This window comes from Pleurodeles waltl, chromosome 7, assembly GCF_031143425.1.
Source record: "Pleurodeles waltl isolate 20211129_DDA chromosome 7, aPleWal1.hap1.20221129, whole genome shotgun sequence".
Lineage (NCBI taxonomy): Eukaryota > Metazoa > Chordata > Amphibia > Caudata > Salamandridae > Pleurodeles > Pleurodeles waltl.
The window spans coordinates 889,372,540-889,391,024 of NC_090446.1; the positions used below are offsets into that span (position 1 = coordinate 889,372,540).

General features: G+C 42.5%; 1 protein-coding gene across 2 annotated transcripts in view; it reads left to right on the plus strand.

Annotated features, from left to right (window-relative positions):
* The window catches only part of PCDH1 (protocadherin 1), a 249,210-nt gene that overhangs the window by 215,055 nt on the left and 15,670 nt on the right, over nucleotides 1–18,485 (plus strand). The window contains exon 5 of one of the 2 annotated variants that reach the window (XM_069199491.1): nucleotides 15,218–15,350. The exons of the other annotated variant lie outside the window; for it this stretch is intronic. Within the exon in view, the coding sequence (XP_069055592.1) occupies nucleotides 15,218–15,339 (122 nt within the window). The 3' untranslated portion in view covers nucleotides 15,340–15,350. The remainder of the gene's footprint in view (nucleotides 1–15,217; nucleotides 15,351–18,485) is intronic. 2 annotated transcript variants of the gene reach the window in all.

Below are 18,485 nucleotides of genomic sequence, written 5' to 3' on the forward strand. Positions count from 1 at the left end.
GTGGAGAAAAGTAGGCCGCGTTGTTAGGCGTGTGGAGTAAGAGGAGCGCAGTGGTGCATCTGTCAGATGGAAAGGTCGGTGGGAGAAAATGGCGTAGTGTTAGATGGCAAGCGGGGAGCTAATAAAAGATATCATAGAAGGGAAGAGGGCGTGGATCCGACGCAGTGGTCTGGTGGAGAGATATGAGAGAGTTGAGGTCTGCTAAGGTGAGAGATGTGTGGGGAACGTGAGAGAAGGAGGGATACTAGGAGGGTCAATCAATGATAGCATGATTGCCTCTCCAGAGTGAGCCGAACAATCATGTGAACATTTTGTGCCCTGATTTGTAATTAAAGCGTCCGAGCTGTTTGTGGGCTGCAAGTACTCCCCTCCCCATCACTGATGGCGTTTATTCCAAGCTAATATATGTGAAGAGCTGCGTGGTAAATGTACAGAGGCGCAGGAGGTGCATGCCGGTGAGGGAAGGGAGCACAACATTAAAGGTGGGGGTAAAGGGAAGAATGGCGGGATGCAAGAACGTAGCTGAATGGCGAAATTAGGTGAGAGCGTTGCTTATAGACAAGCTGGAAAGACGATTGTGCTATGAGATAGACACTCACATAACAATCGCATATAGAAATGGCAAATAGCCTGGAAATCGCATAGCGCTAATTCAGATGAGAGGTGCACTGAGCTGTGGAGGGGCACTTAGATTTAGGTAAATCCCTTTGACACAAGCAGAGCACATGTGGGCAATAAGCAAATTGCAGTTGGGGAAAAGAAAGCGAAGGAGAGGAAGAGATGCCCAATGTGTTGAAAGGAAGAGGACACAGTGGACTCCTTGGTCCACATAAAGGAGCTCTAGTTACTGAGGCACATGGCCTGCTGGTGTGGTGGACATCTGCAAACCCTCAAAGCATCAGGTGATCCCTTGGAGACCTGGGAATGTTTTCCTCTTACCCAGCAAGTGAGTGAGTGGTGGAGGAAAATAGGCCGTGCACAATGGAGGTCGTGGGTCTAAGAGATATGGGAGGGTCACCACTTAAACTAAAAGATCAATTGATGGCAAATTCCCTTCTCCTGGGCTATCATTTCACTTTACTTAGCCACTGAAGCACTCTTCTCAATAATCTCTGAGATCTCATTTGTTGGCCTCTGTGGACTCTGGGACTGTTCCTGTTCTGTTAAGACCTCTTAGAAATTGGGTCTCTAGTTGGCAGTGGTTTGCTCCCTGTCCAAGTAGGGACCCTTACTCTAGTGATTGTAAGGGAGTCACAGTTAAGATAACCCCGGCTCACCTCATCAGTAGCTTGGCTCAAGCAGCTAGGCTTATCTCAGAAGCAATGTGTAAAGTATTTGTACACACACAGTAAAAACACCTCAAAAGTGCTCCACTCCAGTTTAGAAAAATAGCCAATTATTATATGAATAAACAATACCAAAACAACAAAAATTCAACATACCCAAGTGAAAGTACACATTTTCAAAGATTAAATGTAGGATAGTGTTTAGAAAGCCAATAGCTGCAAATGGGGCTTTAAAAAATGGCTTGACTGCTTCGCTTCCAACAGTCCGTCGCCAACCGCGAGGTAGCGTGGTCAGCCACGGAGTTGTATAAACCTCTGTCACAGTACCTTGGAAAAGGGTGAGGAAATGAAGACATTGCACGGAGTCGTGGAGATGAGGCAAAGCTAGAGTCGGTACAGCGTCAGTTCCTTACTGCCACTGTGGAGGTGAAGCATCTGCTCCTTACAGCTAGGCAGGGAAGGCGAGGCGTTGAGTTCCTTACAATAAGGGGGGCCGATGAATCCAGCAGGTAAGATGTGAAGCGCCGACTTCACAGTGTTGCGAACACATCACGGGGCCACAAGTGATACAGCAGAGTTGGAGTCCGGTGCAACGTAAAGACCTCTGCTGTGGTAGGTCTTTGAAGGTTCTGTGGCAGCATCTGGCCTACATTGTAGGTCACAGTCATTGCACTCAGCAAGGACCACAGCTCTGGTGCAGGCAGTGGCATGGAATCAGAAGCGAGCAGGTTCTGAAGTCGTTTTGGAAGTCGATGCACTAGTTTCTTCCTTCTTACACCAGAACTCATTCCCAAGGGCCCAGGAACTAGATGTGGCACCATTTGGCAAGAGCCATTAAGAGAGTCCAGGCGCTGGCAGGAGAAGGCTTTGTTGTCCCTGAGACTTCTTCACAGGAGGCAAGCTCAGTCCAAACCCTCGGAGAACCTTCAGAAGCACGATACAGAAAGCCAAGTCCAGTCCTTTCACTCCCAGGATGGAAGCAGCAGGCCAGCACAAAAAAAGCAACAGGCAGAGTGGCAGTCACTCCCACAGTATCCAGCTCTTCTTCCTGGCAGAATTTCCTCAGTCTAGAAGGATTCCTACTATGTGGTGTCAGAGGTCCAGTACTAATCCCCATTCCTGACTTTTGAAGTAGGCAAACTTCAAAGATAAATCTTGGTGGTGCACAGGACCCTGCCTTTCTCTGCCCTTGCCACAGACACACTCCAGGGGGATGTAGACTGCTTTGTGTGAGGACAGGCACAGCCCTATTCAGGTGCAAGTGTCACTCTGGCTCAGGAAGACCCATCTGTCTGGTGATGGACTAACAGGATATGTAGGGTACCCTTCAGCTCCCTTTCCTCAGTCACATTTTCTTTGTTTCTTTGTGTGACTGTCTAGAGTGAATGTACAAACAGCCCAACTGTCATCCTGACCCAGATGTGTATTCAGCAGACAGGCAGAGACACAAAATGGTTAAGGAAGAAAATGCCCACTTTCTAGAAGTGTCACTTTCAAACTTACAATTAAAAAAATAACTTCACCAAAAGATGTATTTTTAAACTTTGGGTTCAGAGACCCCATACACTATATCACTTTATAGGAAATTACACTTAAAAGATATTTCAAGGCAATCACCATGTTACCCTATGGACGTGATAGTACTTGCAATAATGCAAAACTAAATTAGTAGTATTTCACTAACCGTACATGTAAAACACACCAGTCCACGTCCTACCTTTTAAATACACTGCACCCTGCCCACTGGCTCCCTAGGGACCAACCTTGGGGGTGACTTACAGGTAATAAAAGGGAAGGCTCAGGTCAGGCCTGGCAAGTGGGTGCACTTGCCAGGTCGAAATGGCAGTTTAAAGCTGCACTCACAGGCACTGCAATGGCAGGCCTGAGCCATATGTACAGGGCTACTCGTGGGTGGGACAATCAGTGTTGCAGTCCTACTAGTAGCATTTGATTTACAGGCCCTGAGCACACACCGTGCACTGTACTGAGGACTTACCAGTAAATCAAATGTGCCAATCATGGAGAAATTAATCCTCAGTACATTTTAGACAGTAGGCATAAGCATTTGTTAGCCATGGTAAAGTGCCTGGAGTCCTAAAGCCAAAACAAAAAAACAGGTCAGAAAACAATAGGAGAAAGAAGGCAAAAGGTTTGAGGATAATCCTGCAAAAAGGACCAGGTCCATCAGGACCATCTGAGGTTCCCTTTTTGGTGGCCCATAAGACAGAGTAGAGGGTTTGCTTAGTCCTAGCTATGTGGAACGCAGGCAACCTTAGTCCAGGACACCCCAAAGTCCACACAGGCAAATATTGAGTAACCCTTCAGACTTCTAAAATGAGACCCTAGCTTAAATTTTTAGTTTGACAGATGGGCTGAAGGTCTGTTTCAGGTGGAGTTTATCATTATTCATGTTTTAGGAATCAGCATCTGCTAATCAGTGTAAAGGGCATCCTCATGGGCTTCTACTCACAGTAGATTGTCAGACATTTACCTAAGTTGGATTTTTTATGTATATGCCAGCTTTGTCAGATAAGAACAATACTGTATGCAAATGTTCCCTCTTGCTATTTCTGGGAAGACCTTGACTGTCTTTCCCTCACTTTCCCGAGTTTCCTGAAAGGCAAAAATTGTGCTTTCCAGCCCCACACCCAGGAAGTGAAGCATGAAATAGGGAGTTGGGAGGAATGGTCCCTTTGTTTGTCCTTGCACCATTTTTTGTTGCACATTCAAGCAAAAAGCTATACAACACTTGTTCACATGGGATGATAGTTAAAGGGTCTCCTTTTCCATTCACAGGTGGCTTTTGATGTTAAACAGAACAGCAGGCAGTCATCACCACTAAGCTATAACCACGCTGTAGCCCCGAAACAAATCATTGCCAACAGCTTTGCAGTAAGGAAGCCAGGGCATCTACTCCACTCAGAACAATTGTATGTGACCTCTTTGTGGGTTCCTCTTTTCCAAATAGTACAGTAGGCCCCTAAGAGGGAGCACAGATATGAGGCCTTGCTGAAGCTTAATTCAGGTGCTACCTGGGCGTACTACTATATTAGAGAGGAACTTCTAGAAAAATAGAAACAAAGTCAGGTTGCTGGAGGTGGCACGGAGGACTTTTATCCTGATTGTAGGATCTGAAGGGGCAGGACAGACTATACTTGTAGAGTACAGGACACATTGAATTGGAATTTGAGACAACATAAGCATACTGGATAGGACTCATAAGATTTAGCCCAAACTGCACAGGACTGACCAAGCTGAGACAAGCATGATGGTGCAGAACGAACCTAAATTTGGTGGCATGGAACCTACCAGCCTGGGGCACTAAAGAACAGACAACTGTATGACAGAATGTAACAGGCATGAAGAGACTCAAGTGGGTTAGGATTCAAGACAATGGGCCTGGCGAGGCAAGGACAAGGCAGAACTGACTGAATTGGTGCAGTTCAGAACTAACTAGACTGAGACAGGAACGATCAAATGTGAAAGAAGGATTTGTCGAGCTGACCATGCTAGACTTTGACATCACAGGACAGATGAAGGAGGACAAACCAAGACCTGACTGCAGCCCCTATGAGACTATGTAGACAGGCCAGAACAGTGCCAAACAACAGAGAGAATCAACCAAGCCTAGACAATACATGAAGACTAGATCATACAGCACTAGAGAGTAGGGTAGGACAACTAGACATGTCAAGGAGAACAGATCATGGATGATAGAGCAGATGGCTGAATAGATAAATGGAGAAATGGTTTTATGCATATGAAGCATACTTATTTATGAACTGGTTGAAGATTTTTCAGTATGCACATTGTGGGTCAGGGCTGGCAGTAGCAGAATGTGTGCCTCACGCACAGCAGCAGGGCAGTCTTCCTTCACGAGTGAACAGAAACTGTTCTGCACTAGCACACATGTTCCCCCTCATGAACGGAACAGTTAAAGCACAGGTAGCAGCAGCCTAGCCTGTTTTACACACGCACAGAACAAATACAGCATGGGCAGCAGCATTGTAAGATTTGCGCATGCCTGACGGTTGGCCATAGCTGTCATATAGCCTTTCTGTGTCACCAGCTAGACTTGAAATCAGCCAGTTTACCTAGAGGTGACCCTCAGATGGTTTGACTGTTGAAGACTCTTCCAAACCACCCACTCTGTTTTCACTCCTTTGTGCTGCATTTTTCCTTCCTCTTATCCAATTCCCTCACCTGATCTTCCATTGCCACTCCATCCCCAGTTTCCTTTATTTATAATTTACACTTTCATACTAAAAGACAAAATGTTTTTTACTTAATGATCAAAGTAGAGTCTGCCGTCTTGAATCTGCAAATAAGAAAAGGAAAGTGGTACCTATACCATTTTGTAGGTACACATGTGAGATGCCTGCACGCACCAACATAGTGACCTAGAAGACAAACAATGGTAATGTCATTGCCACTTTTTAATCTTTTTTCTGCATTTCACATTGAAACTTTAATGTTATCTTTAAACAGGTTTCAAAGTTAAAATTAGGGGCAGGAAATTTATTTGCCCCACATCACACAATAAATATGTTTTTGACCACCTAGGACCAAAACATTGCCTCCTGAAAGACCCTCTTCACTAATTTCCTTCCTTGCCAGTGTCTTCTTTTGGGACAAGGCCATTAGGCCCAGGGCCGAGTGACAGGTGTCAGCTCCTGGCCAGGACGTTACTCTTAGTGGCATTAGGAAGGCTCCAGGGCCCTGATTAAATGGAAATCTTGGCCACCGAGGACGGACATCTGCGGTGCATCAGAGGAAACATTTAATCTTCCTTATTTCTCTCATTCTCTTTAAAAATGCTCTTCATTTGTACAAGGCCTAAGCTTGGGTTTAGTTTTAAAGTATTCTCTTGAATATTTTGATTTTTCATTCCATGTTGTAATCATTTGCCCCTAAAATGTCTGTCTCATGAGAAGCATTTGCACATTGATGGACATTGCTTTTTGTAAATGTTCGAGCTCATATAATAAGAGATCGTCATGAAGTCAAAAAACTAAAACTTAAAACAGCAAACATTATGAACAGGCATAATGCCACACTAGTGGTCGAAAGCTCTACAGAAATGCTGATAGCACAAAATAAATATTTTCAAGGTGTGTAGGATGTCTAGAAGCCTACTATGTTCGTTTCTGATACTTGTTAGGAGAAATAGTACATTTTCATTCACACTTAGCTCTATCTCTATTTTTTGGAAAATATTTTAGGGTCTGAGTAAGTCTTTAGTAACGACTTAGCATACTGTTAGTAGATTCATAGTTAATGTCTTGTACATTTTTCAGTTCTGCAGTAAATCAATTTTAAGCCTTTGGTAAAGCTTTAATAAATCATTAGGTAAGCTTGTAGTATGTCATCAATAAAGCTTGAAAATAACAACAGACAGCAAATATAGTAGTCATTAGACATTCCTCAAATGCAGAGTAAATTGATTATCGTTTTGTGCCTGATAGAGCCTTTGCTGTTTTTATATCCTACTGTTGTATCAGTGGTTCAGATAACTAAGGGCCCGATTTATATATTGATAGAAAAATAACTGAGTTGCAATGGTGACTAAGAGCTCCCTCTCGGCCAACTTTATGATCTGCCAACCCGATTTAAATTCAGGACGACCATAGTTTCCCATGCTGAAAAGTACTCAATACTCAGTGCCCCCATCGCCATGGGAGGAAAGTCCCATGGTGAGGGGTTCAGTGTGTGTGTGTATATATATGTATATATAATATTTTATTTAAAAGAAAATCCCACTTTGGGATGTTCTTTTTTTTTTTTGTTTGTTTGTTTTTTTTTGTTGTTTTTTTTAATAAAAAAAAATAAAGTTTGATTTATGGCTCCATCATGCTGATAGAGCCGTCTGTCAAACTTATAATGTGTAGCAGCAGTTCCTGTCAATGCTTGAAATGTTTACTGGGTCACCGCAGACGGCACCTGCCACAGACCATTTTTTTCTTCAGTCCCACTCTTTGGAGGTTGTGCGTGGCCACAGATGTCAGTTTCGAATTTTTCTCAGTGTGGCTGAGCTTTTATTACTGCTTGCAAATTTCATATTTTGCATCTAGAGAAATATCCATCAAAAACTTGTTTTGTCGGAAAAGTCTTCAACAAACAGGATGTTAGCTCGTTCAATGTTTAACATAAGAAAACTAAAGGAAGATTCGCTGATTTTTATTGTAAATAGTTGCAATATTAATTTTCTGCATCTTTTATTGCTAAATAAGTGTAATAATTGTGAGGAAAAAATGTAAAATGTATATTTTTCTATTCCCGACTAAACATATTCTTGCTGCATTTTTCCTTCTGAATTTCAGTTTCATGAATATTGGTACATTTTCCTCTTCAGCTCATCAAGACGGAGAGAGAATAACGCCCCCCCCCCCCATATTTTCACACTAATAATTGTGCTGTTTTTTTTTTTTTTTTTTCTTGTTTTAAAATTCAATATTCAGTTTATTTTCCCACCTGTTGTTTCAAGAAAAATTATTGGGAAGTTTAATCATTTAAACATATGTAGCCACAACAAATTACAAGCACTCCGGTTTCTTGGGTTTGTGAAAATAAAATCCATCAATTGTTTTCTTCAAACCGCTTCAGTATTTTTTTAAGAGATTGACAGCAGAAACGTTTTCTTGACATTACATTATAAGTGATGTGTGAGGACATCAGTGCTATATAGTTCTGCCATGATTGAGTGAAAAGTAAGATTGTACCCTAAATAAAAAAAGGCCTCTTAGCCCTTGCGATGTAGAGTAGTGTTTGAGTCTGGATCGTGAGATTACTTTAATACATCACATTCTGCATTCGGGTGAACACGGGTTACTGAATTTCATGATGTACAGGACTGGCATTTTGGTTTCTGGTGTGTAAATCTGCCACATGAGGAAATTCCTCATACTCCTCCACACCCCGTCCAACCACCCCCACGGCATATGTCCGTTATTTATCGGCCATATTTAATTAAAAAAAAAAAACACTACTTCCGCGTTGCTGTGGTTGGGATGCCTGCGCTGGACCACCACAGCTTAGCATCTGCTCGCACAGCCGCGTTAGCCTGGCAGGGGTGTGCTGAGGGCACAGTGTGTGTCTGCCCTCATCGACAGTCGAGCACATCCCTCTCTGCCTTCCTGTCTAGACCAGGCTGATATCGACAGCGCAGACAAGTGCTCCCCCTTATCAGAGCCCGGTACCCTGATGGCAGCGTTATCCCACGAGATCCCATCCCTTGCTCAGGTAATGTGCCCATTAGTGCTCGCAGCAGGGGATGCGGAGATGGGCTGATCTGGGCGATTACACAGGTACAAATTCCACATTGATTAACCAGGCTCGCGCTGTGTGAACTACACTGCCTCCCCCGCTGCTCTCTCGGCTTTCATTCCTCCATGTCCCTGCTTACTACTGTTCGTTCTCGAGCTCTTATAGCTTAGCCATTCTGTTTCACAGGATGTTTCTCCATCAAATGCTATATCCTACTTCCCTCATATTTATTTGAAATCTCTCTTCATTTCTGTTATTCTCTGTTCCTTTCTCTCACTCTCTCCTTATGTCTTCTGTGATTGTCATCCCACCCCTTGCAGCCTGTTTTTTTTTTCTTTTTCTCGCGTCTTTTCTTTCCACCCTCTGCATCCCATTCTTGTGTCGTATTCAGGTATCGGCAAAACATTGTTGTATCGTTCCAACCCAGTATCTCTTCTTTCTTTTCTGTACTTTGTTTACCCTTTCATTAGCTCTAGGACTTCCATCTATTCATCCCTCCCTCTTTCCACTTTATCTCAACATCATCTTCTCTTTTTTCCTATTTCTCCCTTAACTTGGTTGCATTCTCCCTTCTCCGTCTCTTGTTTCTCTCATCTTGTTCATTCACATCTCCCCTTCATTCCCTCTTCTGCATGTGTTCTCTCATGTACTTAGCCCCATTTATATTATGTCTTTACTCTTTTCATGTTGCTCGCTTTTTCTTTCCAAGTGTGTGTGGGGGGGAGGGGGATCTTTTCTCTCCTGTGTAAACTCGCTCCTTTTACCTGCCTGTGTAACCTCCATTACGCATTGCGTGACTCTTTACTTTCTTATACTTTTCCTTTTGAATTCAGTTTTTTTCTCAATGTATGCTTACACCGCTGGCTGTCACCTTTCCCTCTCCTATGCTGCCCTATTTTTCCCATTGTCTTCGGCTCCTTCAGGGTCACTTATGCAAGTCATTCATTTTGAAGTCTCTTCTGTAGTTCTCCTGCACTGGAACCTGTTCAGAATGAAAAATGACCGCCGCCTCCCCAAAATTAGCAGAAGGTGGCTCCTGTGCCCTTGCTTAAACATTTTTCTAGACTATGTCATATGAAAGGCATAGCTGACTTCAGATTGCATTCCACAAACATTGGGGAGGTCTATATCTGTGTGGGAAAATGTGCAAAAAGTGATGAAATATCTTTTAATGTAGATTGGATTATCCATGTCTAGAGAGTGGGATCACAAATGCCTCGTGGTTTTCTCCCCCTCTTAGATTAACATGTCGGTAGATGTCTTACCGGCTTGAACTTCTAGGTTTTGTGGCATGCTTTAAACGTTCGTAGGAACCACTGACAATAGCATTGTTTCTTTATGTGTTTGGTTCGCAACTCTTGACAAAAGCACAACGCAGAACGAAAATGGTACTAGGGCAGGAGAAGCACAGTGCAGCAAAAATAGAGACGAGAGAAAAGCAGAAAAAGAAAACGGTGATACAAGGGTAGAGCTGGAAAGGGAAGGAGTAACGGAGGGCAAGACTAGCACTGGAAAAAACGGGACAGATATGGAAAAGGAAGGAGTAGGGGACCACATGAATTACAGGGTGGTGTGGTATAGGAGTTCAGGGGGAATGGCAGCACAAAAGTAGTGAAATAATAGATGGAAGAATCTGACAACATGAAAGAATTTGCACAGGTAGACATAAGAAACAAATCATGAGTAATGCTGGGAGAGACGCAAGAAGTGTAGAGGGCAGATGCAGTCTAGAATTAGGAGCAAAGTACAACTGCAATGAAGGGAAGTGGAGACCAGGAATAGGAGCAAGAGACATTTTAAGGGTTTACAAAAACACTCACAAAGTGGGTTTAGGGATGAACAGTGCATCTTGAGATTAATTGCAACTCACATCAACGATCCTGATCCTAGCTACAATTCCAGAGTAAATAGATTAAAAAAGGAAGAAATTACATATCATCTCCATCCAAATAGATGGATGTTGCAATGAATTGGAAAGAAAACATATACTTTTTTCTATATGCTCAATGTGGCTTGATGACTTGTTACGCTGGACTCAAGTGTGAGAGTGATGATCACCATGGAGTATATTGCCAGGACTCGAAATACTCAGAAGCTATCATCCGAACAGCTTCCTCTTCTATGTAGTATGAGATGTGGGGGGTAATTTGTCATAGTATTGAAGGTGTCAACACACATGGCTGGTGATGAAAGTATCCTGAAGAGTGTGGTATTGGATGTCCTTTTACAGATGAACGCCTCCTTGACTCAAAAATATAAATATAATATAGTATATAATATAATAAATGTAAGTATGTACCAAAGCTCATACAATGCTGGAGAGCACCAAATTCTCCTAGGCATCTAAAAAAAAAAATAGTAGATCGAACCCCTGAATCCATCTTGACTGGGGGAAATATATCACCTAAAAGCATCCAAAATCCTGCAGTGCGCGGTAATGATCTTGCACCAGAGAGGAGTCACACATCCATGAAACAGAGATGTTGTCGGTTAGGTAGACACAGTTCAGTAATCACCCCTGGACAATTTGCTGCTGCCAGAGCCCCTGTCACAGTGGAAGATGCTAAGAAGCAGACTTCATCAGCATTATGAAATATGAATGTTGTGGAAATCCAGTTTCATACATGGACCTGCTGCGGGCAGCTCAAGAAAATTCAGTTTCTCAGGATAGTTGTGATGCCAACAGAAGCAGAAGAAGATGCACTAGAAGGTGTAGTATTTTCTTATTGAATATAGGGTATTATAAAATATATATATTTTTTTATAGAGTGCCCTGAAGACCCCCAATTTGCAAAAGCATTTCCAGAGCCCATAAGTGAGTGCATCAAATATTTGAATCAATTTAATATTTTTTTTAAAGCCCTGGACGCAAGGCTTTTATTATTTTCTCAACTGGATAATACGGAAAGCTCAATCTCTGTACAGAGGATTTTATCAGTGCGCTTCCTTTTTCTGAGGAAAAATAACACCATGCTGTTTTCTATTAGAATCAACAGTTGCAGGGCCATTTTACATCTCTTTTATTTTTTTATTTTTTCACTTTTTCACTTGAACCTTTAGGCAAAGAAAGTCCAGGTGCATTCAGATCTTATTCATATCCTCTTCCCTTTCATATATAGCCAATCGATCAGTCAAAAGCGTGAGAAGCGTATTCCATGTACTGTCACCTGACCCCCCTGACCATTAGATTCATTCAGTTTTCACACACCTGCATGAAACAGGATTCTAAATATGTGGTGGCGAAAGGCAGGTGTTTCTCGTTTCTAAGTAAATGCTCGTTAAAACAGCACATGTTTGTGTTGTCTGTATTTGTGTGTTCATGTTGCAGTGGTGGCAGGGAAAAAGTTTGTAAGAAGAAATGGCTGTGGGTTGATAAAGGAGAAATGAGGTTCCTGGTGGGTGCTGATTGTGGCATTGAAGTGTGGTTGTGGGGCTTTACACAGCTGTGTGTAAAACTAGGTTTACATCATCTGTTGTCTAACACAGGGAGCCTAACTTTGGGCCTTGCGGCAGTGCTTAATTTGTGCTTGTTGTTTCCGGTGCTGAGAACCAGCACTTACTTTTGAGGGCCGGCGCTTAGTCTTCTGCATCAAGCATTTTCTGCGAGCAAAAGACATATGGGAAAGACGGAGGAAGGGAAAAACGAAAAACCGTCACAAAAGTAGAAAGTAGAAAGCAGAAAGCTGAAAGAGTGAGCTGAAGGGGCACGGAGTTGCGTTAAACGGATTGAAGAGGCCCGAGAGGGCTTCAGGATTACGCTTCTTCCATGTTCCGTGCTCTCACATTTAAATGAAGCAGCCACGTGTTCAAGAGGGGGGCTTTAGCACCCGCACGTTTTTATTTACAAATTAAGCACTGTCTTGCGGAACAAACCATGAAATGGCGGACACCTTGGCCTTGCTACTCCAATGACAGGGCAGGGGTTGATTGGTTTCCTCTTTTTCCTACTCCTGTGCCTGTAAAATAGAAGGATTTGCCATGTTATGGCTCACACGCCTATGAATTGTATGATTAGCCTCCAAATGAGGGCTTGTTTACCAGTACTTCCAGATGTGAGCATACAGTGCATTCTCGATGTGGTCACCTGTGCAGAGAGAAGGAAATGAACGGGATTGAAATGGAATGCAGAGCCCAAATGTGCAAATTGCATCTCTGACTGACACTCAGCCTTTCTCTTGCTATGGCTCAGTGGTGAGCTGTGATCCCCCAGGGTCTGATGCTGTCAAGCAGCGCTCTGCAGGCATCTCTGGGGACCTTCGTACTGCCTCTCCACTGTCACACCAGTGTTGATCTGACTCAGCATCCTGCCTCCTGTAGCGTCTAGGGTGTGCGTGGTGGTTCCTCCAGCAGTGGCCGAACTTGAGGCAGATTGTAGCTGCTTGGTCGAGCTCAGACCTTACAGAGAGAATCTCCCTTCCTGATCTCAATGAGGAGTTAAAATGCTAAAGCTATTTCTTCACTGACTTCTTTGAAATTTTCAACTCTGGCTTTCAGATTTTGTTCCCTGCATGTGAAATGAGGCTTCTGGGGACAACAGGTTGAGGATCACAATGTTCCATCTTGTAAACCGAGATGCTGTACCGAAAGCATCTGTTAGAACACCTTATTAGGAGCATCAGGAACAATTACATTACTCGATTTTTCCTTTCTGGGATCAGTGACCCCTTTCATTGTATCGTGAAGTCTGCGCTTTAAGGATACTTATTATTTGAAATCTCTGCACTGGAAACTGAAAGTCTCTGCAGGACAAAACGGTTGTAATGGGCAGCTATCCACGGCTCCTCCAGCCTTCAAGTTAAATGTGATGAAGGTGAGAATCTCTTCAGACCTAGCTTGCCCTTCACTTATGATATCTGACCTCCTGGACTTGAGGCAGGTCACGTGCCGGTGACTTTGTCCTGATGAAACACTCCAGCCTTGGCAAGACTGAAACCAGTTTCCACTGCCCCTTTGTGGCCGTCCACTCTGTACCAGATACACTGAGAATGGTGTGGCCTGTTACTTCATACCCCTCCTGCACCCAGCTACCCCCAGGAGACCTCTCTGTCCAGCCTCTCATTCTGCAGGCTCAATACATATTATTTTTCCGAAACCGACAGAATAGAAGCAGGCGTTGATACTCCTGAGGCCTCAGTAAACAGGCGTCCCCCCTACAGAGATAGCCTGGCAGTGTGCTAACCAGACACGTCCATGTCAATCTCAAGCAGTCTCCATGGAAACAGAGCAACTGGACATTCACTGGCTATGACTACAATCAGTGCATTAGAGATCAACTTATGCAGGGAAGAAGGAGGGGGCAGATACAGCTTTCACTCCTCTCTCTGGATCAGGTCCTCAGCACTTCAGGAATCATTGTCCTCTCATGTCACAAGGTCACCATTTACAATTCCCAGGACTCTTAAACTTCTTGAGTCCATAGTGCACAATTTATGCTATGTATCGATCACCTGACACTGCCTGGACAAGCCATGCATCGAGGTTGTTTTTGTCACATTAATTAACTCCTACATAGTAATGCTGGAATTCTGTGATGACTTCTCATCAAGTGTGAACTTAGAAGGTACAGCAGTTTCCCTCCCTCCTGGGAATGTTAAACTCTTTTGTATTAATGTGAGGTTCCCATTGAAAGTGATATGATTTTTATGTTGCAACTGATGCAGCACATTACATTTACAGGTTGCAGCTGAGACAAAGGGGGTCAAATTGTTAACTCAAAACTACAAAGTGTTTCTGAGAGGAACCCTTACTTCACATGATTTGCAGTGGCTGAGTGACATCTAGTGCTACACTGAGCTACACCTCAAACCACCATTGGCCACTGTTGCCACACAAAGCATTGGAGTGACCTATTGAAGCTTGAATGCCTGGCCTTCCGTTTGTGCAGGTTCCACATTTAGATCCGCAAAACTCTGGCCTCTATAGTGTTCATTTGATGGTGTTCACACTTTGTTTTGTAGTGTGCCCTTACTGTTTTTTGCGAGGTGTTGGCAGTCCTCACATTATCTGGTTGCGTCTTGGGTAACAAAATCTTGAAATAGCTATATTTTAGATAGTTCTCGCTCATGCGTTGAGTGTAGATTGATAATATGTAGACTGCATACGTTTTACAAGATAGGGAAGCTGATACTTGAGTAGCGTAGTTGCAAAATAAATTTGTTTGTGGTTAGTTAGTGATAATCTATGTATTTATAGAGGTAAACATGTTGTTCTCAAACAAGTTGATTCTTGAATAGTTTTTACATAGCCAATTTGTGTGGGAACATTCCCCTAAATAGACAATAGGAGTTATGAGTTTATCCCACATAGTCATGCTTAATTGTAGAAAATTTGGAGGTGTTGAGTCTTTGAAAGCACATAAAGTGTTGCTTTCACCTTTTCAAGTTCATCAATTTATATGTGGAGATTTGAGAAGAAGATATAGTTCAAAGGATGTGTTACGCTATGCCCATATTTAGATGGTGTAAGTCTTTTCCCCACACTGACTGGTTTAGGATTGGGTAAGCCATACATTGGCATATTCAGTCTTTAGCAGTCCATACTTGGAACTTCTTCAGCACAGTACGTTTTGTGTATAGCTATGCCTGCGGTGTATCTCTGTCTGTCTCATGTCCCACCCTCTTTCTCTCTGTTTCTCTCTCTCCTTCTCTTATATATCCGCACTGCCACAGGGAAGAGCGGTGAACATTTAAATGGTCCCGTAGCCCGAGATGTGCCACGATTAGGCTGCGACCCGCCTCATTTTAAGGTTCTAAAGTCTGCAGGGCCACCGGCTTTGAATCCCGTGCTGTAGACAGATATCCGGTAAATTAACTCATGTTCTACTAAAAAAATAAAATAAAAAAAAGGAAAAAATTGTTACTATGATTAAATGTGATGCAGATGTGACGTTTATTCTGTCCAATTTGCGGGCTGACAGCCTCATGCTGAACCTCACTTCAGGCTAAACAACAATATTATTTAACAAGACTTATACAGGGGTGAGAACGTGCAATATGTCATGTTGAGTTTGTATAGATAAATATTTCCCCAAACATTCATCCTTTAATTTGGGGTTACCTCTTGCCCAATGGTTGTGGAATTCGGTCAATGGCCACTTTCCATGAAAGTCGTATGAATTCCCATCTTGTGCGGACGTGCAACTTCTCATCAGTCACAAAGCTGATGATCACTTTCCTCTGGGGGTATTTCACATATATGAGGTCTTGGCATGTGGGGAGCAGGTTTATCTTACGCAGAGAGCTCTCTTTCTGAATCAGTTCTTTGGAACATATATTGGAAAAGACGATTTCACAAATATTAGAAAGCCTTGGTGCACCCTGGATGATAGTCATGAGAAAAAATGGACAAGAAATGGTCGGAGATGTTTAAGTGTCAAAAACATAGCTACTGGAAGAACAAGGATTTGAATCTAAATGGTCAAATCAAATAACAGTTGATGGGGAAACATTTCCATACCTATCAATAGAGTCAAGTATTAATAATCCAATAGCAGAGATGATACTTGTAAGCATTAAACTTGATTCATAATCAGTGCCTTACACTATCAGAGTAGAAATATGAACACCTAACACTACCTAGGTAAAAAGAGAATTGATACCTATCAGCTTAAACCTGTGACATCTAGTGATATCTAACAGTATCAACGTAGAGGCACACTGTTGGCAATCAGTTATTGGAAAATAAATCAACACCTAAACAAACACTACAGTACCAGAAATGTAATGAAAACGGATAAGCATTATATAAGCCCATTATTGACACCAAGCATGAAGAAGTTGAAAACAATGATACGTAGCAATAGCAAAAGACACATGCCATCACTGTTCTCAAATCTGAGACATATCAATAACAACCCAGCTCCACACTGACCAAAAGCATTACATCAGATATATCATCAATACTCTCATTTTCACTGGTACACTCTCTTACTTATATAATGTAACTGTTATGTGGAGTTCTACCATGTGTTCCTGCTTCTTGTTACACTGAAAGATGTATACAATCTTTCTGAGACATGAAACCTTCACTTCAATAATACTAGCGGCAGAGAGGTATTGCGGAATTACTTTCAGTCCTAGCCCTAAAAAAGATAGGAGGTTATGTCATATTTGTAGATGGTATTAATTAATCAAGCACCTGAAGAACAGACTTTATTAATGAAACAAGAAAATGTTCAAGAGGTGCCCTAGAGTTTTCCTATGAACTGCCATCTCTGTCCCCACTTACCAGTGCCCATGAAAGGCTAGTTGGGTTGGTGTTGTTTTTATTTTATTTTTTTTATTTTTAAAGAAGGCAGAAGAAATTTCACAACAGGGTGTGATCTTTGAAAGGCTCAAAAGATCCAAGGTAAAGTTAGGCACATTTCAGGTTCAACAGACATGACTAATTCCAGGGGTGCTGGCATTTATTTAAACTGATGGTTTGCTTACGAGCTAACCTTCTTAAGTAATGAACCATCAGCTGTGACCTTCACAACTGAGTTCTGTCCCCACTTATGGGGTGATATCATTCATGTGAACTCCGACTCTGCTTTCCCCCGTGCTGCTGCATTGCTCTTGCGCCTGTCTTCTCTTTGCCTTTTCCCCTGTTTTTTGAGTGCCTTCTCCTTGCTTTTCCCTCGTTGTCCCTGTTTTCTCCTTGCTTTTCCTCCTCATTTTTTGTGTCCCCTCTCCTTGCTTTTGCCTTGTTTTCACTGCTTTCTCCTAGCTTTTTCTGCCATTTTTTGTGCCTTCTTGCTTTTCCCTTGTTTTCACTGCTTTCTCCTTGCTTTTTCCCTCATTTTATGTGCCTTCTCCTTGTTTTTCCCTTCTTTTTCACTGCTTTCTCCTTGGTTTTTCCTTCGTTTTTGTGTGCCTTCTCCCTGCTTTTCCCTTCTTTTTCACTGCTTTCTCCTTGGTTTTTCCCTCATTTTTTTGTGTGCCTTCTCCTTGCATTTTCCTTGTTTTTCACCTCTTTCTCCTTGCTTTTCCCTCTATTTTTTGTGCACCCCTCCTTGCTTTTCCCTCATTCTCACTGCTTTCTTCTTGCTTTTTTCCCCTGTTTTTTTATGCACCTTCTTGCTTTTCCCTCATTTTCACGACTTTTTCTTGGAGCTGCAGGCACCTGGATATCCTGTTGGTGATTAGCCACACTGTCCAAATCCTGATTGATTGATTGAGGCTTTGACTAATCTTTCAGGTTTGAACGCAATAGTGATTTCCTGCCAACATTTAGCAAGTCAGGAATGTTTGCCACAAATCTCCCTTGCTCTTACAGCAGTTGGCACTGCCAGTCATCAAGCTGATTGTCCTTTCCACACTGTACATTTTTTAATTTTCACACATTTTTTTTTTTATAACAAATGCGTTGGTGTTTAAATAAGTATAAAAGGGGGTGAAAGTTCAAAAGGGAGTGACATGGTCAAATAGCCATACATGTGCAAGCAAATCATCAGGGAGACATAATATAGGCAGAAAACACAAGAGGACACAGAATACCCAAAGGATACCAAAACGGTGCAAATTTGCCTGAGAACTACCTAAGTTAATCCCACCATGGTGCCTCATATGTTTAGGTGTTTGGCAGCGCACCCCCTTGCTTGTTGATTGCTTTTTCAATCTGTGTGCAGTGAGTCGTTCCCCTTAACCAATCTGTGAAGAGTGCTGCTCTGTCGGAGTATCTGTAATATCAATATTCTATTTGAACAGAAACAAATTGCAGGCTGACCAGTACTCATCTCACAGATCAGCCAATCCTCCATGATCCCAAGAAGACCTAAATGACTATTACGTTCAAATGGACACCTTGGGGTATTCGAGAGTGTCTCTGCTGCTTGTAACCAATAAAATTGGATTCAGAGCCAGTATTTTTCACATTAACTGCTTTGGGTGTCTTCTCACATTCTGCCTTATTTGTTACTCTGCCTCATTGCATGATTCTGGTTGAGATTTTGGTACC